A 19,874-nucleotide genomic window follows, 5' to 3' on the forward strand; every position below is an offset into this window, starting at 1 on the left:
GGCCCCTGAAAGGGCCATAATTAGCTATTTTGACCTTGTCTGCACAAATGCAGCTTCATTTATAATTTGAATTTAATCAAACTTGCACAAAACTTGTATCACCACAAGATCTTGGTTCCTTTTTTTAACTGGCCAGATTCCTTTCTTGAACTGGCCAGATCCCATTATGGGTTCCAGAGTTATGGCCCCTGAAAGGGCCAAAATTAGCTATTTTGACCTTGTTTGCACAATAGCAGCTTCATTTATGATTTGATTTTAACGAAACTTGCACACAACTTGTATAACTGGCCAGATTCCCTCATGGGTTCCAGAGTTATGACCCCTTAAAGGTCCAAAATTGGCTATTTTGGCTTTTGCAGCCATATAGAGACTTCATTTATGGTTTTATTTGATACAAACTTCCAAAACATCTTCAGCAACAATAAATCTTGGATTCCATGACAAATCAGATCCAATCGTAGGTTCCAGAGTTATTTTATATCTGATTACCTCCCCTGATTGTAATCAAAATGGATTTATATCAGTAAGTACTTAAAGGACTTATTTGAAATTTCATTATTGTCATTAGTTGGACTGAGCCAATCAGGGTAGATAACTATGGACTGATTTTATGTCAAATTACCTCCCTTTATTTCAAATTAAAATGGGTATATCTCCGTAACTAATGAAGATACTGATCTGAAATTTCATTTATGTCAACAGATTTATTTGGCAGATCCTTCTTTTTTCACTTAAAATAAAATTTTTTAATTACTTCCCTTTTACGTTACTATAAATAGCTTATTTTTAATAACTTTTTTATTATTGGCCGTAGGGAAAAACCGAGACCACTTTTCTGTGGTACAACATGGATGGTACCTCCAATTTTTAGGTGTATTTTGACATATCGGTACCTTGTAAGAATTTTTCTTTTTCTTTTTGGTTAAATTTCTTCCCTTTGTTGTTTCTGTCCTTTGGACTTAGATATTTTTTTCTGAGGACCTTCTTGTCCTCAAGTGCAGTGATAACAGGTGAGCGATATAGGGCCATCATGGCCCTCTTGTTTTATATAAAGAGGTTCAAGAATCAAAATATTGAAAAATAATGAGTTTACACTTAATACACATACTCTAAACCGATTATGAGGCGCACAGAATAACTCACTGCACGCATATGCAATCCTAAGTTAGGCCACAGCCGTATTTTAACACTACATTTTTGACCATTTCGGGAATTCGCTTCAAAACAGCACGAGAATTCAGTAAGAATATTTTTGGATTATCTTTGGATAATGACAATGCTCTCATCATCTCATCAACCACTTACCCCTCACGTCCACCCAATCAAAAAATCTGATGCGATTATAAAGGGCAAGCAGTCATTGGTTGAAAACAATCCGCCTGTACGAATTTTTACAGCTGTAAAAGATCTGTGTTTTTGTTCAAAATTACAGTCGTGACTATTTCAAATTTACACCTGTAGATTTTATATAACAACTGATTTTACAGCTGTAGATGTAAAACAACTGTAAAACAGGTCGAATTATGCAAATAAGATACAACTGTAAAAAATACAGCTGTAAAAATATAAAAGATACAGTTGTAAATATGCTTAAAATTACAGATGTAGAAATATTACAGGTGTTGAAAAAGAGGGCATTATTTTAAGGAACGAAGCAGAGATACAAAAAGTTTAAGAACGAATCATAATTTTCTAGATAGGGTAGCAATTACTATAAAGATGGCAACATAAATGATCTAGTAAGTAAAGAACAATACGAAACTTATTTACAGTAAAGCAACTGCAAAATTCCAGAGTAGGATACAAAGTAGAAACTATGCATCAGATCTTGTTTATAAAACTTTCTTTGTCGTGATATCATATGACAATCTTGACATTAATTCTTTTAAACTTATCACCTTCAAAAATAGTGTAAATAGTTAACGTACGTACTTATACATGTCCTTATTACATTTGAACTTACTCAAAAACGGTTAAAATTCCAATATTTTAAATGATGCGGAGTCTCTGTGAATTATGTTATACATGTTATATCCCGCCAAAATACAATGAAGATGGCTGACAATACTCATGTTCCCTCCAAAAAGTAACAGCTGTAATTTAGAGACATGACGATTTTACAGCTGTAACTTTCAACAGTATTTTACAGCTGTATTTTTGAGACCTGCATGTTTTACACCTGTAAATTTCAACTGTATTTCTTGTCATGATTTCCACTTACAGGTCTTTTACAGACGTTTTACAGCTGGAAAACAGGTCATATTTTCGTACAAGTCATGATGCAAAAAGCGAACTGCCATCAATATTGCAACTACTAAAGTTTTCATATGAGCTTAAATAAGCGGTACTTCAAAGGAAACTTGCATCAATTCGGGAAAATTAAATTTGTTCCACCTGAGAAGTAAGATTTCTGTAGGTTTTTCATCTTAAGTGGGGACCATTCCTGAAAAAAATATTTTTTATTTATTGCCACAATTAATTCCTTACACTCACAGTTTTGTGCTGATTTCATCTTCTTCACATTGATTACGTTTATCAGATATGGCATACTTTTAAAGTGAAATTGTCAACAGTTAACGGCGGCTGTTGGACTAGCAAACGCTCTGCCGCCGCGTCACAACGCAAGTTTTCTTTGAGCAACCTTCGGTAAAATGGATTTTTTTTCACATGGCAGCGTGCTTGGGTCAAAATACGTGATTGGGTCAAAAGATTTATTTAATTAACATGAATCATGTGCATTTAGCTTCAACTTCCTATACGGAAACATATTGGAGCTGTTAGTAGCTGTGTATGAATTCTCACTCCTCTCAGAGATACGATTTAGTTTACAAAACAATAGCTAATTGATTTATGACCAGGAACATGAAAATGTTTTCAACGAACAATATGCTGTAATAACAAGGCTTCTTTACCTCGTCTTTATTATTTTTACCTATATATTCTTTCTGAAAATTCTAAAAAAGTTATATCATTTTATTTCATGTTGATAACGTTTGTGGTGTTGACTTGTCTAAACAGTGTCAATTATTATGTCAAAGTGTGTGTGAACTTTTCAAGGTGTTTCTTATTATGGTAGACTGCTTAAATTAGTCAAAATCAGTCAAAATAAGTAAAAAAGCAGCGGCGGCGTTCTATATTTGACTAACACGGAAGAAGAGTTGCACTATCGTACTTAGATAATGAATTGAGCTACGAATGCTATACATGATGAGGAAAATTATATATGTGGGATTATAAGAATCTGTCACTGGTTGAAAGTGCTGATTGAAATCTCTTGTGGTTACGAGGCTCTGCCTAGTGACAAATTCAAATTTGAACTAATGAGTTTTAAGTACTATTTTGTCATAGTAGCGTATGCATTTAGGCATCTCTCGGGGTGGGGTTAAAGACAAGTTTTTCCAGCAACAATAGAAACAGGGGAAAATACTTTCTGGTATTTAAGAAACCAAGAGTCTAAGTCGTACTCATCGTAGAAATAAAACTCCTGATATTGCCCGAGATATATCAAAACGAAAGACTTTGACTGCCCCCCATCTCAACGAATTTCCATTTCGCAGACTTTTATTTCAAAGGTCTATCAATTATATTTTGGAGCTTTTTACTTCAAAGATCATTATACGGAAAAAGTAAGCGATGTTTTCACCGCCTCGGTAGTCTGGTGGTAGTGCGCCGGCTTCGAGTGCGGGAGGTCGTGGGTTCGCTTCTGGCTGCGTCATACCACAGACACTTGGGGTCAGGAACTCCTCCCTAGCCTCCTCCGCCTCTGCCAACTGTTACCCGGTATTTGTTAGCATTATTACAAATACTGTGCGTAGGTGACGATCGTAAAATGAGTTTAGTTACCATTTCAGCGTTCTTTAAAAACACATTTTTACCATCAATGCCCTTTAAGTAGGAGGGCGGGGGTGTACTGACCCCAAGTATCTGTGCGTCATACAAGAGACGTGAAAAAATGGTACAAGTAACTTCCTTGTTTTGTGCTCAGCTTTAAGAAGATAGTCTAAGAACTGATCAGCTCGGTGTCAGGCTAATGTGACTTGGTTGGGTGTCATGGCACGTGTTTACGGCGTAATATTTAATTGAGGCAGAACTATAAAACTGGGCATTATGCTTACTGCTACAAGTAGATACCATCGTTTTTATGACTGAAAACTTGTTTAAAAAGACACTAAGTTCAAATACCGACACATAGGACGGATTCCATGGTCACAAGAGCTCAGAAGACATAACAACATTGAGCCCAACTACGAGAAGAACTTTAACATCCGCTATATGGTACTTAAAAACTGCTGTTGTGATAGTTTAAAGTACAAAAAAGCAAACCAATAGCAGACTGGTTTTGATATAGCTTGTTCATGAGAGGTAATTGAAATGTTCAACACCCCTCATACGCCTTTGCTCCCTAGCATAGTAAAATTGAATGGGCATGCTAATTTGATTAATCAATCATCCGTATACTGACAATGATAAGAATTTCATCTGCTACTGTTTAAATATGTCGTTTATTATTAATTCAAAGGTATTGCAAGGTTGAACGTTGACGAACGTACTGATTGTAACAAAACGAGAAATTGTAAGTATACCTGCTTCAAGGCAACCATGAATGTTATTTTTAAATCTCAACAGTTACAATACGACGTATTATTGGAATTCCTTGTTCACCACTTTTCTCACATTTGTGTTTTGTGTTGTTATGTTGAACTTTTTTTCTAGATACGGACTTAGACGTTATTACTGTATTGAACAATACATTTTCATGGACAATATGGACTGATCACCAGGTGCTCCAGTGGTATGACATTTTTTAAAATCAGAATATGTGCCTTTAGAGCACTTTGGCTCAGTGGTACTGTTATTTTGGGTTAGATGTTGATGTTAGATTGTTATAATGGAGTTACGGTTACGCTTGTATGTGTTATGGGGCATAAGGGGTGACGCATTGTGATATTATCTTTCATGAAAAGACAGGCAAACCAAATCTGCTAATATTTGCTTTGCTTGGTTAGAAAAAATAACACACACAAGGTTTGTCCTAACATATTTATTTTTTATGTCATGGATTCATTTCTAGAAACATGGTAGATAAACGGTGTTGATACTTTTCAATGAAAGTTCTTGATAGATGAACTTGGTATTTGACCGCTCTTAACACCAATTCTGTAAAATAGAAATATCTTTATAACAATACAGATGTTACAATGTTATACTTGTACAAGCACGGGTTTGTATACATATCATTATTTTATTCGATCAGCATCTCCGATGTCAATATTTAAAACAATATAGATGTTGTTGTCAATGATACCTTTTAAAAACTTCATTTGCATAACTGTGTGTGGTTTCTGCACAACCAGATATTACGTTTTGACAAGAATTTTGAATATGAAATTCGTTCAATCGACGACTGTTATTTTTTTTTTGTCGGAATATTATTTTATGGATTAAAGGCAACGATGAGATTTACCTACGAGTACCAATTAATAAGTGTCGTCAAAATGAGGCCTAAATATTCCTAAATCACTGTTTTGTATTAACGAAATCCTAAATCACTGATTGCATACTTCCGTAAAGCCTAATTCACTGTTTGTATATTTACCTAAATCTAAAATCACTTTTTGTATTCTTACATTCTACATTATCTATAATCGCTTTTAAGGTAATGGAGCTGTAATGACAATCGACAAATAACATTTTCTCCGTGTGTGATTTCGGTATTCTCCGGTTTTTACAGAAAACGTGTTCGAATTGAGTTATATTTACGTCCAAACAAAAAGCCCAACTGCCTAAAGAGAAAACAAAATCACAAGGAAATTGCCAGGTGTCAATTCGGGTCCACTACCTTAAGCTGACTTATCTCACTGAGGGTCTTCAATATAGCCGTATACAACTAGGCGAGATATATTATGAAACACATTAAATTAATCCATTTAGACTGAACGGCATTTTTTGTCTAATAAAAATGAGACCTATATACCCGTTTTTGATTTTGATTTCTGCAACAATATATTTATCGTGATCTAGGTGAATAAATTTTGTTGAGTATACAAGCAATATCAGTCATTAACTTAATATAATTAGGATCACAATTAAGACAGTGGGCCTGTATGGCAATTGGAAAATTGCGTATTCTTCTTATGCAATTTCGGCATTTTCCGGTTTAATAGAAAGGCTTGAGCCACCTTTATGTCAAAATTGCCTACAAAAATACGTAGTCAAAAGAAAATTGCCGAATGTCATTACGGATCCACTACCTTAAGAGATGATGACTTCCGTCCCATTTTTACGGCTTGTTTCCAAATGCGTAATATGTTCTAATATACACTTTGTACCAACAGGTTTGCTAAAATACAAGTTCCTTAAAGTTCCAAGTGCACTGCAGAAAATTGTAACACTTACGTGCCATGGGCAACAGCATTGTTTGTTTGAGCAAGAGCAGCTACTTCCACAGTCCCAATCGCTTGAGCAATATGATCGTTTCCTTAAAAATAATATCACTTGGTGTTAAAGATATGTTGTATGACTAACTCCATTTCTGGACTCATTTTGTCAGAATTTCAGGAAAATACAGATACTCGTATAATGAAGAGTAAATAATTCAAAGCATTGCTTTAAAAATAAAAATGGTGAATTTGATCAATTTTGAAACATATGTCTATTTTGCATAATTACTGTGATGTTGTTTCGAATGTAGTTTTAATTAATGCGACTTTAGCATTTCATTTCTAAAAGTTTGCACCATACTGTATGGTTACAATAGTCAAAATTCATTTTGACAGATAACATTTTACATGTATAGAAACAACATCACGCTGTAATGTTTTAATCAAATATTCAGTAAAAGGTATTACGTTCTAGTGTGTGTTTTTTTTCTCAAATAAGTGGACCCATAATGACAACCGGAAGTGTCCGTTTGTTTACGTTTTCTCCGTATGCAATTTCAGACATTTCCCGTTTTTAAGAAAAAGCAATTTAATTCTATGACAGAAGGATGCCGAAATAGTATATGGTGATACGTTTTCGACTGGAAATTGCCGGTTGTCATCATATTCATCTGCTTAAAATAAAAAATGTTTGCCTTTACGGCAGGTCTTCATAATTTTGTTAAAATGAAATTAACATTCTAAAAGGAGACTTGTAAAACGTTCAAGCATTGGTACACACAGGAAAAGCCACGTTCTAAAATCGCAGAATCCTATAAAGGCACGCCTTACTTTGATAGAAACAAATCACATGACTTTACAAAAAGTAAGTAAAAATTCTGTATATTCGACAAAATTTTAAACCAACCTTCTTGAGATATTGTCGCAATCACAAACACCATCTACACATTGTCCTATCTTTAATCTACCACACATACAATCTTCTCCGTCTTCTTTTTCATCACATCTCCGGTCAGTTGCAATAACCATTGATACACCTATAAAATTATGTTATTTTACAATACTTAAATATTACAATATACTTCATTTCAAAAAATTCTTAAACATAAAACTCCATTTGACATACATTTTATAATTACAAAATGAAAATAAAAATAATAAGGCTGCAAAATTCGCACGTTCCTGGATTTATTTGTTGCAAAATGGCTTATTCCCAAAAACACAGTAGTTAACAATTTAACATTATAAATATTCACGCGCATTTGTAAAATGATGACGTAGAGTCGTGTATAAAAATAGATTGATAATGATTTACTAGTACTCAAAAATGTTCATGGCAATGTTGATGGTACATAACAGGATACTAACGAGTTTTATAAGCTTTTTTTTTAAGTGTTAAGGATGTCGATAAATATATATCACATTAACTTTTTTTTATACAATATACTTCAATAAAATGCTGTATATATCTAGATTCTCATGAACATATTCAAATCAAGTGTTGTTTTGACATTAACCCTTTTTAATTCTCTGTTTAAAAATTAATATTTCTATAAAAATACAGTTTATGTTCAGCTCAATCGGCATCTTTATACAAACACTGTCAATTGCAATTATTGAAATCTTATAGGATACAAAAGTGAAATATGGTCCTGGCAATAAATTTCAGAAGACTTACATTACCCAAAATAGCATACAATTCATTACACATTTATAGTTACATTACATACATATGCATATTCATAATGATAAATTATACTTCTTAAACTTTTTAGCTTACATATATTAAACAGCATTTCATCCAAATTCAGATGCCTTTTTACGAATTTAACAATTTTGTTTTGCATACTTCTATATCTTTAACTAATAATGAAGTTACCTATAGTAAGCTATGAAATATTTAAAAGAATTCTTCGTATATGTTTATATCCAGAACAAATAAGTAAAAATATATTCAGTCTGTATATTCCAATTATTACAGAACTGGCATGCACTATCATTTGTACCAATACCATTTAAACGACCTGTTTAAATGACCCGGTAATGTGCTGATATGCGAAATATAGTAAACAATTTTCTTATCTGATATTAAACAAATAGTCTTCAAATTCAAATATATTCTTGAAATCTGAATATTTTTGAGCTGAGGTATAGAGTTTATAGACATTTGCCATTCTTGTACATATTGATCCCTTTTTCTTTATTGCATGGATTGAAAATAGCTAATAGCCATATTAAAATTGTCAGACAAATATATAATTATGATATAATCTATTGTCGTGGAGGAAATTTCGACAATCATTTAAAGTTTCTTTTCGAAAAGTCTCCTTTACACAATAAAGTACAAAACGAATATCAGTGCTTCAAAGCCTGTCCTGATTAGTTGTGAAAATAAGTATAAAATTTAATGCTCTATTTCATTCATTCAATACATTTATTTTTGCACTTGCAAAATACACATGCTGATAAATTTATACATTACACAGACGCAAGTGTTAACAAATATCGAGAGGATTTCAAAGAAAATATGAAGTAAATTACTTACAGACTGTTGTACATACGAAAAGCACCAGCAATTTCATGTTCGTATTATTGTTGAATTAAATCAGTAATCACATATACTTTGTGTTATCAGTGATATAACCTAGCAAGACCCGGCTTGCTTTTTATACTTTTCTTGTCACAAACAATACGTGCACATACACACGAAAATTTTCTTTAAATGCGCATGTTGATATGACCAAATTCACACAATGTAGGAATTAGGCCATACTTATTTAATGTTTGTGAAAATCTGTATCACTATTATTTTCTTACCATTAAAATCACTATATTTTTCCTGCAATTCTGTAAACTTTCTTCTACAAATGTGACCGCTATGAAGGAATCTTGAAATGTGTAAGGTTGCAAAGCTTACTGGTAGCAAACTTATAGTAGATTTGACATCGGCAAAATCGGAACTCGTTTATAGAAACATGATCCCGAAGCACAAAAAAAATCTAGCCGTCGGATGGCACACAAAGGCCGCTGTTGGGATAGTTAATAAAGCCTACAAGAAGATATTTGGAAGCAAGCAAAAATAAGGGAATTAGGGAATGAAATATGCGTATTCAACTCACACCCCTAGCACCGGCTTCGACGTAACTCTATTACAATACTGATACATTAAATGGAACAGAAATATAACAAATTAAAGTAAGTTAAGAGGAGACATTTAAGGACTGTTTTTTTGTGATAGTAAAATATGTGAAAATCATTTGAAAGCACAGAAAGTAACCAAGCAAAATAATAGCAGACTAGGTTTGCTAAAGTCTGTTCATGGCAGGTACTAAAATGTACAACACTCCTCATGTCCACAAGCGCCAATCCAACAATTTTACACAGATCTATTGCATTGACGCGTCAACACTGATTTTATGTACGAGATGTATATTGCAGCCATCACACGGCATTTAAAGACAGCTTTAAACAAAATTTAAAAGGGAATCCTTTGGAAACAAAAAAAAGGCATCTTGTTAATGGCAAGTGATTGATCTTTTTATAAGGGGTAATGAAATGTGAAATAACCCACATCGTCCCTAGGCTTGGTGTAAGGAAATTATTTTGCTATACGAAAAAGTACTTTCTGACATTTTTTGTGTGTGTCAAATGATCAGCTCATTTTATAGTCGCGATGTTTATATACTCAAGTCGGAATATCGCAATTTAATTACTTGTGATAAACGCTTCCAATATTCACACGAAAAACATCTTTAAAAATATGGACATTGTAACTGTTGCAAATACCTGAGGAAAGATAAAAAGCATAAATGTCATGTTGTAAATTGTCAAAAATATATTTCTGATAGAAATGTGTTATTCTTAATGTCCACAGTGACTCATTGACAGTTTATATACTTATTAAATACTTCTTATATATAATAGGTCATGCCGCTATGTACATTAGTATCACTATCCATGTCTTTTTCTGTTTCTCAAGCAAAGGCAAACCATTGTCGATATTTTCTAAAATACTTGTTGAAATTATCAAAGAGATGCTTTTTGTTTTAATTTTACCATGCTTGTTTCAGAGCACTTATATAAAAGTTTATGTGCTGCCTTGTTCTGTTTTACGGACACAGTTTTTTTTCTTATTTACTTCCGGTTTGTTCAAGAGGCTTGTTTACAAAAGTATTGTTGTTATTGTTGTTTTCGTTCATGTATACGTATTTGACATTACGCTAGCGTATCTCTTCGCGCATAATGTAACCTACTTCCTGGACACATTTTTATCATTATTAATGTTCCATGAAATTGTATATGTAAAGTGAATTAAGTTTGAAGCAGACACATTTTATGTCAAGTAATAACTATGCAAAATTAGAATTCCATAGCAATTCATTCAAAGCTTGTACATTTATCAAATACTCTTATACATAATATGGCATGTATATATCTGTTAGTATCGCTATTCATGTCTTAATTACGTGTTTTATTGTTGTTTTCCCCGATGACAATATCTCAGACTATTACTCGAACGTTTTTTAAACAAGTTTTATCAAATTTTTCATTAATTATGATTGATTGATAAGCTAATGGATTATTTGCTAAATTCCACTTTTTTTGCTTTATTTTTTGAAAGGGGTGTTTAACAATCGTTAGTAAATATTGATAACACATACTAATATTACATGAGCAAGTCCGTCTTTGCTGTCGGCATAGTAATGTAATTTGTAATTCCAAATAGTGCAATATTACATTGTATAATATGGAGGCTATGCCTTGACCAGCCATCCCTAAAGCCTGTCTGCATAACAGCTATTAATTGTCTAAGTCGTTTGTGCTCAAATGGGAGAACAGAAATATGTAACAAATGTAACTGCTGTACCGATAACATTGTACTTCATAAAATACACCACTGCTTTAAAAATAGAGAACTCCGAAAATCACTGTTCCGAAGTATTATTCAGTTCTTTGGCTATGAAGTGTTTTTTCAATATATGAGATTAAGTGAGACCCGACAAGTCTGTGAACTTGTCTCTGGTTTGTTCTGTTTATCAGGAAATGCGCATGATGAATTTCATAAGATAGCTCTCAAGTTTTTGCATTATCTGTTCATATAATATTACTGTTAATGAAACTGTTCAGCTGGAAATTTATCATATCTTGCTCTTGCTTTTCGTTTCGGTAAGATCTTGTTCTCATGATGATATTTCAATACTGGTAATTCGAGGTTGGCGGTATGCTCATTGCTACAATTACATATTTGCATAGCATAATAATAATACTTGTAGTATTCATCTGTTTATATAAAGGTATTAGGAGTGAATATGTACCGCTTGACATTAAAGATAACTTGTACTGTAAGATCATGTTCATATTATCTCAATAGCGGTTATTGAAACACTTGATATTTAAGATATCTGCACACGTTTGAAATAGTTACATGAGTGCTGATTGTATCTGTATATTTTGTACATGTTTGTAAAATTGTATTGAATGTGTTTATTGTACATGCATATCTTTATCATATATGTTGTAAATATGTTCTGCTCTCCCTCGAGGAGGAAATAAAAGTATCTATCTATCAAGTTATGAACGTAAGTACAAACATATAAGCATTCTTAATAACAGAAAACAAATCTCGACCAACTTCTTTTATTTTGAAATAGTTTGTTTATTTTATTTACCCACACGCATGACCATAATGTATAATTATTAAATGTTTGCAATTACAATAAATGGTGATGATGATGATGATGAATGGTCATTTGTAAAAATGTATTTTTTGTTACGTTTAACATGATTTTTTCAAATACGTACAAACGCCGGATATAAGATACTCGAGCTTTTCATGTGTAAACACGATAAAAGCCTGCACCAATTTGTAAAATGATTGGTAGATAAATTAGAGAGGAATCTAATTCATAATTTGCTCACGAGAAAAGGAATGCAAACTGAAAAATCGCCGAGATGCATTTTCAAGTATCTGCACTTTTCCACTCGAGTTAAACAAAGCACTTTTACAGTTAACATATTGTAACGTCCGAAGTAACATTAATTTTGTATTGTTTCTAAGTCAAGTCAAGTAAATTTTATTAACAAAGTCGGTGCAAATGTAACAAATAAGATAAGCTCTAATGAGCTTTCAAAACCGACTTAACATCGCACACAATAAATAACTGTTATGCAAGACATACATTATATAACATACATCAATACGAACAAACTAAAATATAAGAGATCATCGAGTATTAAAAGTCCATATCAGTTAAACAAATAAAATACTGGTTCTTGGAAATTAAGATTAAGAAAGACCTAATTATCATAATATTAATTATTCTATCCAATATCACAGAGAGTACCATCACATTACACATAATGAGTATCAGTAACATAGCACATAATTATCACAGAACATTATTTTCTAGTAGTGATAATCTAGACTCAGTTATTACAGTAGTAATATTTATAAAACCGAGAAATCAATGTCAATAAAAGTTATTGTTAGATATCAAAATAAAACGAGAAGCATACAAAGGATGGCATAGTATGCAAGTTACAACTGTTACACCAAGTTACAAGTATTTTCAAATATATTGTACGATATTCCCGCCTAGTTAAAAATAAAAAGACCGCTTCAAGAAGTTACGTCAATACTAGGGAGACCATACATCATACAAGATGCAGTTTGTCTTCATTGTGTGCATTTTGTTGCTAGGTAAGCCTTTAAACATTCTTCTACTTTAGTACGATTCTCTTACGTTTTAAAACCATGTAGCAAATAAGATTTTAATTTCTTTACTGTTTGATTTAAGCACTTGCTTAAAAATCATGACCAAACTCTGTCAAAAGTATTTTGCTATCGAGTTTTCCCCCAACCTTGTGTCTTGGAAAACGGCATATTTGGACGTTTAAACATAAACTTTGCTTGTTGTTCCGCCATTTATAACATTATTCTAAAACTCTGCTATTTAAACAGCCAAGAAGCCATAGTCATACTATGCTACAATGTCAACATAGAAAGTATGTTACAGAATAATATTGAATAAAGCAGGAAGACTTTCCTATTCCTAGGAGAGCAGCTGATTGGACAGATTTTATTACTTTCATTATAACTTAACAAACATTTGCATTGTCTGTAAGTGTTTTCAAATGAGATTTTTGAACGATATTTCAGCCTAGTTAAAAGATACAAAGACAGCCGCAGTATACAAGATGCAGTTCGTCTTCGTTGTGTGTATTTTGTTGCTAGGTAAGCGTTTAAATATTCTTCTCAATCAGGAATTTCAGTACGATTCGCGTGCGTTTTAAAAACATGTAACAAGCAAGGTTTTGCTTCTCAATACACTAATATACCACGAAATATCTAAAATATCTTTCGTAAAGAGCATCTGAAAAATATTTGAGCAGAATTCAAGCATTCAAGAATTTTCATTTCCATTGTACTAAGGATCTGAAAACGTAACTATAAAAGGATTATGGATGATCATACTGCTACTAGTAAACTTTCTACTGATTGGCGTTATCTGGTGGGTATATAAAGGATATTAGTTTGTTTCAGCGTAAGATAAATGTCTTTCACGAGTGAACACCAGATGCAATATGTCCAAGTGTGGCATGAGTGAATGACATCTTGATCTTACATGTAAAACAAACAAATCTTCTTTTTATTTTATGTTTGCCTAAATTTACCCATTTAATAGTTTTTTTTACAAGTGGAAAACATATTTGGTATTTTTTTACTGAGTGTGAAAATACAAGATAGATTCCACTCTAATATTTCGATAATTCACTGAATAATATGTAATAAATCGTTTCCTTTTGTTGTGTTAATTTTGCAACTGTTTTATCTAAGCAAGTGCTCATGTCTATAACAATAATCTATCGTTTTGCAGTTATTTCACGAACTGGTGCTCATGATCAATGTGCCGGAACGGAAGACGGTGAAGTTTGTTCCTGTAGTACTGCAACCGGCACCTGTGTGAATGAAGTATGTCAGTGTATGAATGCCGTTAGAAGGTAAACATTTTATGTTGTTTTTTTTATTTTGGAATATGTTTGTTGTTGGGTTTAACGTGGCAGCGACACAATTAAAGGTCATATGGGGAGATGCCCTTCTGTGCATTATTTCATCACAAGCTGGCACTTGGGTAGAACCATCGACCTTCAGTAAGCCAGCTGGATGGTTTTCCCACATGAATAATTCAACGCCCCGAGTGAGTGGGCAAGTTATCCAAAGTCAGCGATCTTTACCACTCGGCCATGGAGGCCCCGTTTTTGGAAATCAAAATGAAAAAATACCGCAATAACATTATCAGAGGATATGTCCTACATGTTTCTCGATGAATTATTCAACTATTTGAGTGACATACATTTTGTATTCAAATTATCCAATACACTTTTACTGGACGAAATTGAAAAAAAATAAGTAAAATTATTTCAGACATGAAATAAAACAAAATGTGTTTCTTTTACATGTCGGATCCTATTCTCATATTTTACATTTTCATTCATGGCTACGTCACTAGAGTAAATATTGAATCTGGTATTTACTCGATGATAGGTATTTCTATCTTACACTGAAACAAACAAATATTCTCTATGTATTTCTTCAATTACACAAATGTTTGCTAATCACGCGTTCGTAGCCGCAATCGTTTGTTATACATTATATTTTGTTAAATTGACGTGAAGTGACCGTCATTCCGCCGGCACTTCTAGTCAAAAATTTTCTTTCTTTTCTGAAACGTTTTTATGTTCAAGTGAAAATGATGTTTTGACGGGTTTTCCTAAAAAACCATAGTGTTATCTTTTCATAGGTAGAAACTAGACATAAAATTATCTATTCGAAACCATTCTTTTTATGAGATTTAGCTGGGCCAGGTTTCAAGTATGAAATTCAGACATAAACTTTAAAAATGCCAAATTTTATTTTTGCAATGTCATTCTCAAATCAACGCTGAAGGCCTATATAATGGAATTTGCATGAATGACTTTTCTGCAGCTTCAGATATTTCGGCGAAATGTCATCAAAGTAATGGAGAAATTGGTATTTGCCATTCTATAGTCTTAAGTTTCAGACTTAAAGTTTTGGTGGATTTTGGCCCTGGACAAAAGTCCACTAATACTTAGTTGAGCTTTTTATTTCAGGCAAAGAAATTTTCTTTACCCTATACAGGACAGGTGGGGTTGTTTTATGGACTACGAATGTTTGGCCCGGGGATTGAACTGTCGATGCATTTCGAATCGGTGTGGCGGCGGCTGGCTGGTATGTACTATTTTCAGAATACTTAAAACGCAATCAATTTCACGTTTGAAAAGACAATAAATGCACCTAAACTGTAAAATTAATGTAAATGATTTGCAAGCTTATCCCGATGTTTAAGATGCATTTTGTCAGACCAAAACAACTCTTTAATCTTGCATGGGAAATTGCACCAAACATGAAGACCGTGTCGCCTTGAAGTTAGTTATTATGTTATATGTTTGATGATGGTTAATATTATAGAAAGCCGTAATATGTAATACAATCTATAAAAATATATTTTGCACGCATATATAACACAACCAGCAGTTTGACTGGGTGTGTCCATTAGAGGAAATGATATGTGCAACACGCCTCACGCCATCAGCCCGACCCCAGCATGAAAAATATGAAATTGCAAGAAGTAAATTTCAGTAATTTTTTCATTTGAATAGTCTATATCAATCAAATATTTTACATTGCATTAATTTTGTTTATTTTATTATTTCTTTTCATTAATAGGGTTGCATAAATGGGGAAACCTTGTATAACTACTGAACTGGATACAGGCGTTACAGTGGAGAAGAGTAGCCATATACATTTGAAGAAAAATCAATGAAATAATGATGAAACACACCTGAAAAGAATGATTTAAAAATGATACATGCGTACAACAAAATCACTACAAATTAATGCTTATTGTTACTTTTTTATTTTAAAATGACCCTGATTACTTGTAAAATTTGTTTAAGGGGGAGCGGTAGTCAAGTGGTCAATGTTTCGGCCTTGTAAGCTAGAGGATTTGGGTTTGAGCCAGGAAACGGACTGGAGAGCGGTTCAATTAGCGTAAAGCTTTTATCACAATCGCGCTAAAATAGATTAGTATAATCTAATTATACCACTATTTAGTAACTGTTTCCAGTCATCAATTTGTCACCCGTTTGCAACTTAACAATTTTATAAGTGTTCAACGATGGGTTAAATCATAATCATAATTGTAAATAACAAATAAATATCAGTAAAGGTACTGAAACATTATTGTACAAACGAAGCCGACAATAACTTCACATAACAACTAAATACATATACACCTCTTTGTACACAGATATTTTCATTTTGTTTGAGGTTGATAAGTTGTTTGTTATCATTATTATGCCAGAATTATATAGAACCCTTATCATGATAAACATGTTCAAAAGATTCTTACATACAACCTCGGCTGCCTGTCTGGGCGACAAATTCATCACGTTCCAAAACACACAGAACGAGAAAAGGAACGAGAAAAACGTTCCCACAACAGCGAGAGAGAGAGAGAGAGAGAGAGAGAGAGAGAGAGAGAGAGAGAGAGAGAGAGAGGAATAACTACACTTTTTGACTTAATGAAACTCCAAACATGCCTTTGCCATCATAATATGAACGTGTCTACTAAATTTCATAGCCTTTGCTATACATTTTATGTTTACTTGTCTCTAAATATCACAGTCTTTTTTAACAGTGTATCAAGGGATATAAAGGGCCTCTCAAAATGTGCTTTTGATAAACTTTCACCTTGGACGTGTTTCATTGTCTGTCGGATACTCTTGTTGTATTAAGGGTCACTTCAACTTTTGTCAATATGAAATGGATTGTTAACCTACAGTCATCATGTCCTAATTAACAGTGAATTGGTAAAAGAAAAGTATCGTTTCACCTGCTAAGATTTTGAGCCGAATATTTGAGATACATCCCCCTTTTTAGTATACAGATAGCAACCGCACATTCCTCACGGGAAGGGTGATAGACAGCATGATAGACAGTTCTTCGAGCCCACTGTAACTGAAACGCATTAGTATTTGTCTTGTGTGTCTCGTGATCTCTTTCGCCGTTGCGTTAGGTACATGCGTATATGGTCCTTAATGTTTGCTTTATATATATTTTTACAGGAGCATTTCATTCTTATTATTGCCATTACGTGGGTGAATAAATATAATTTACACTCTTCTGTATCTGTTGAACATAGCTGATAATGTGCACCATTAAGCGCCCTCTTGGTGTAATTCCTTCCCATTTGAACTTCAAACCAATTATATTTTATTCAACAACAACTCGCTGTATTGAATGTATGATTTCTTACATTTCTTAAATGAAAATGACTGCCAAGTTCATATGTTTAGGAGAAGTAGACCATTAATAGTCTTTGTCAGACGGACAAACATTCCTTTATGAATAAAGAGGCAAGATACTAAGTTCAAATTTCTAGTTAGTAGGTCAAAATTTGAGTTAATAGTCAAAATTTCAAGTAACGTTACCAGAAAGGTCATGTTTATAAGTGGAAATCTCGAGTTATATAATTCCAAATATCGAGATAATAAGTCGAAAATTTGAGTTAATAGATAACCGCTGTCTTACAATAATGTTCTTCCGTACAAGATCCAATTGAAAAATTATTCACAGAAATATTTTTTGAGTGGCTCTCAACCAAGATTTGTCAAATTTTAAAGATGGCCGCTAGAGAGAGCTGTCGCGTTTCTTCATAATACAAATGTATATTGTTGAAACAATTTCAAACAAATGCTACTTAGGTGGCCCTCTTCTCCCTATGATAGTTTGTGCTGTGATAAGAAACTAAGGTGAACTATCTACGGCCATTATGGCTCAAATGTTTAATTTTGGAAGATTCGAGGACGACAAGCTGCCAAACAACATACAGGACCACATTCGTAACAGATCGCATTTGTGACAGGTGTTACAAATGTGATCGCATATGTAACAGGTGTTACAAATGAGATCGTATATGTAACAGAAATCAAGCATATTTGTAACAATTTCTGAGACAAATGTGATCGATGCCGATTTTTGATGTGACATCTGATCACATTTGTAACTTGCCATTTTCAATCGGAAAAATGAAGAAAAAAGTGCATTTTTACATCTGAAACACATTTGTAACATGTTTTAGCTCACTTGTACGAAGTGACAAAGTGAGCTATTGTGATCATCCTTTGTACGTTGTCCGTCGTACGACCGTCCGTCCGTTCACATTTTTCTTGTGAATACGATAGAGACAACATTTATTGTTTGATTTTGCCAAACCTTGCACAGAACGTGTATATATCATGATATCTCGGTTCCTTTCAAAAACCAGCCATATCACCTTATTCGTCTTGGAGTTATTGCCCCAGAGATGGCAATAATTACTCAGTCTGACTTTAACCTTGTGAACGAGATAGATACCACATTTTTTGTTTATTTTTACTAAACTTGCACACAACATATATATCTATAAGATCTCGGTTCCTTTCAAAAACAACCGTATTGCACCATCTTACTTGGAGTTACGACCCCTGAATCGGCAAAAAATGCTGATTTTATCCTTGTCAACACAATGGAGATTACATTTATTATTTGATTTTTTTGTTAAACTTACAAGTCTTCCTTTAAAAACAGCCATATCGCGCCATTTGTCTCGGAGTAATGGCTGAAATGGCAAAATTTGCTTATTTTAGTCTTGTGAACATAATAGAGACCATATTTATTATTTCATTTTGACCAAACTTGTATAGAAGTTATATATATATATATAACATATCGGTTCTTTGCGAAAACCAGCTATATAGCACCATTTGTCCTGGAGTTATGGCCCCTAAAATGACAAAATTTGCTGACTTTAGCATTGTAAACATGACATAGATCACGTTTATTATTTGATTTTGACCAAACATGCATTGAAATTATATATCATTAAGATCTTGCTTTTTTCTCGAAGAGTAGCCACATCACGCTATTTGTCTTGGAGTTATAACCCCTGTAATGGCAAACATGTATAATGTAGTGTTACTCATGTTAGCTATAGTGGGCCATGAATGACCCTCTTGTTGATTAGAGGGATACTTCCGGTCAGGTTAATATCTTGGTACTGGTTTGTTATCTGGCAATTAAACTTGGAAAGACTACCGCTATCATGACTGGTCTGCTCATAGTAGCATGGTACTACATGTACATGTCACTTATAAATTTCCCATATCGGCTTAGGTTTGTAAGATTTCATTTTTACTGAATGCATGAATATATGAATAGGTATGATTAAAGGGGAAGATGCACACCACATGCAATCCCTGTTCAACTTTTCTAGGTTGTATCGCTTCAAAAACAAATAAAATGCATTAAAAACAAGATCAAGGCAGTCTCAACATAGAAAGGTCTACATTTCAGCTAGTCGAGGTAACAGTAGAAGTAGCTTAAGTTGTAATCATATTATAGTGGTAGCGGCAGTGGATGCAGAAATGATA

The 19,874-nt window shown here is 33.3% G+C and overlaps 1 protein-coding gene across 2 annotated transcripts; it reads left to right on the forward strand.

Moving 5' to 3' along the window:
• The first annotated feature begins 13,061 nt into the window (after positions 1-13,061).
• Positions 13,062-16,300, forward strand: LOC123537196 (uncharacterized). Of its 2 annotated transcripts, XM_045320831.2 has the most exons (5): positions 13,062-13,080; positions 13,540-13,614; positions 14,258-14,381; positions 15,513-15,630; positions 16,129-16,300. In XM_045320831.2, the coding sequence occupies exons 2-5, from the start codon at positions 13,578-13,580 to the stop codon at positions 16,162-16,164; spliced, it is 315 nt and encodes a 104-aa protein (XP_045176766.2). In that variant the 5' UTR covers positions 13,062-13,080; positions 13,540-13,577; the 3' UTR covers positions 16,165-16,300. The 2 variants fall into 2 exon arrangements, with proteins under 2 accessions (XP_045176766.2, XP_053383659.1); XM_053527684.1 differs by lacking the exon at positions 13,062-13,080 and having other exon boundaries at positions 13,473-13,614.
• Positions 16,301-19,874: the final 3,574 nt, after the last annotated feature.

This window comes from Mercenaria mercenaria, chromosome 17, assembly GCF_021730395.1.
Source record: "Mercenaria mercenaria strain notata chromosome 17, MADL_Memer_1, whole genome shotgun sequence".
NCBI lineage: Eukaryota > Metazoa > Mollusca > Bivalvia > Venerida > Veneridae > Mercenaria > Mercenaria mercenaria.

Excerpts from the sequence above, each read along its gene's own strand:
- LOC123537196 (XM_045320831.2), top strand. The coding sequence starts at position 13,578 with ATGCAGTTCGTCTTCGTTGTGTGTATTTTGTTGCTAG. Across the intron at positions 13,615-14,257 it reads TGTGTGTATTTTGTTGCTAG|TTATTTCACGAACTGGTGCT; the intron begins GTAAGCGTTTAA and ends ATCGTTTTGCAG. Across the intron at positions 15,631-16,128 it reads GGTGTGGCGGCGGCTGGCTG|GGTTGCATAAATGGGGAAAC; the intron begins GTATGTACTATT and ends TTTCATTAATAG.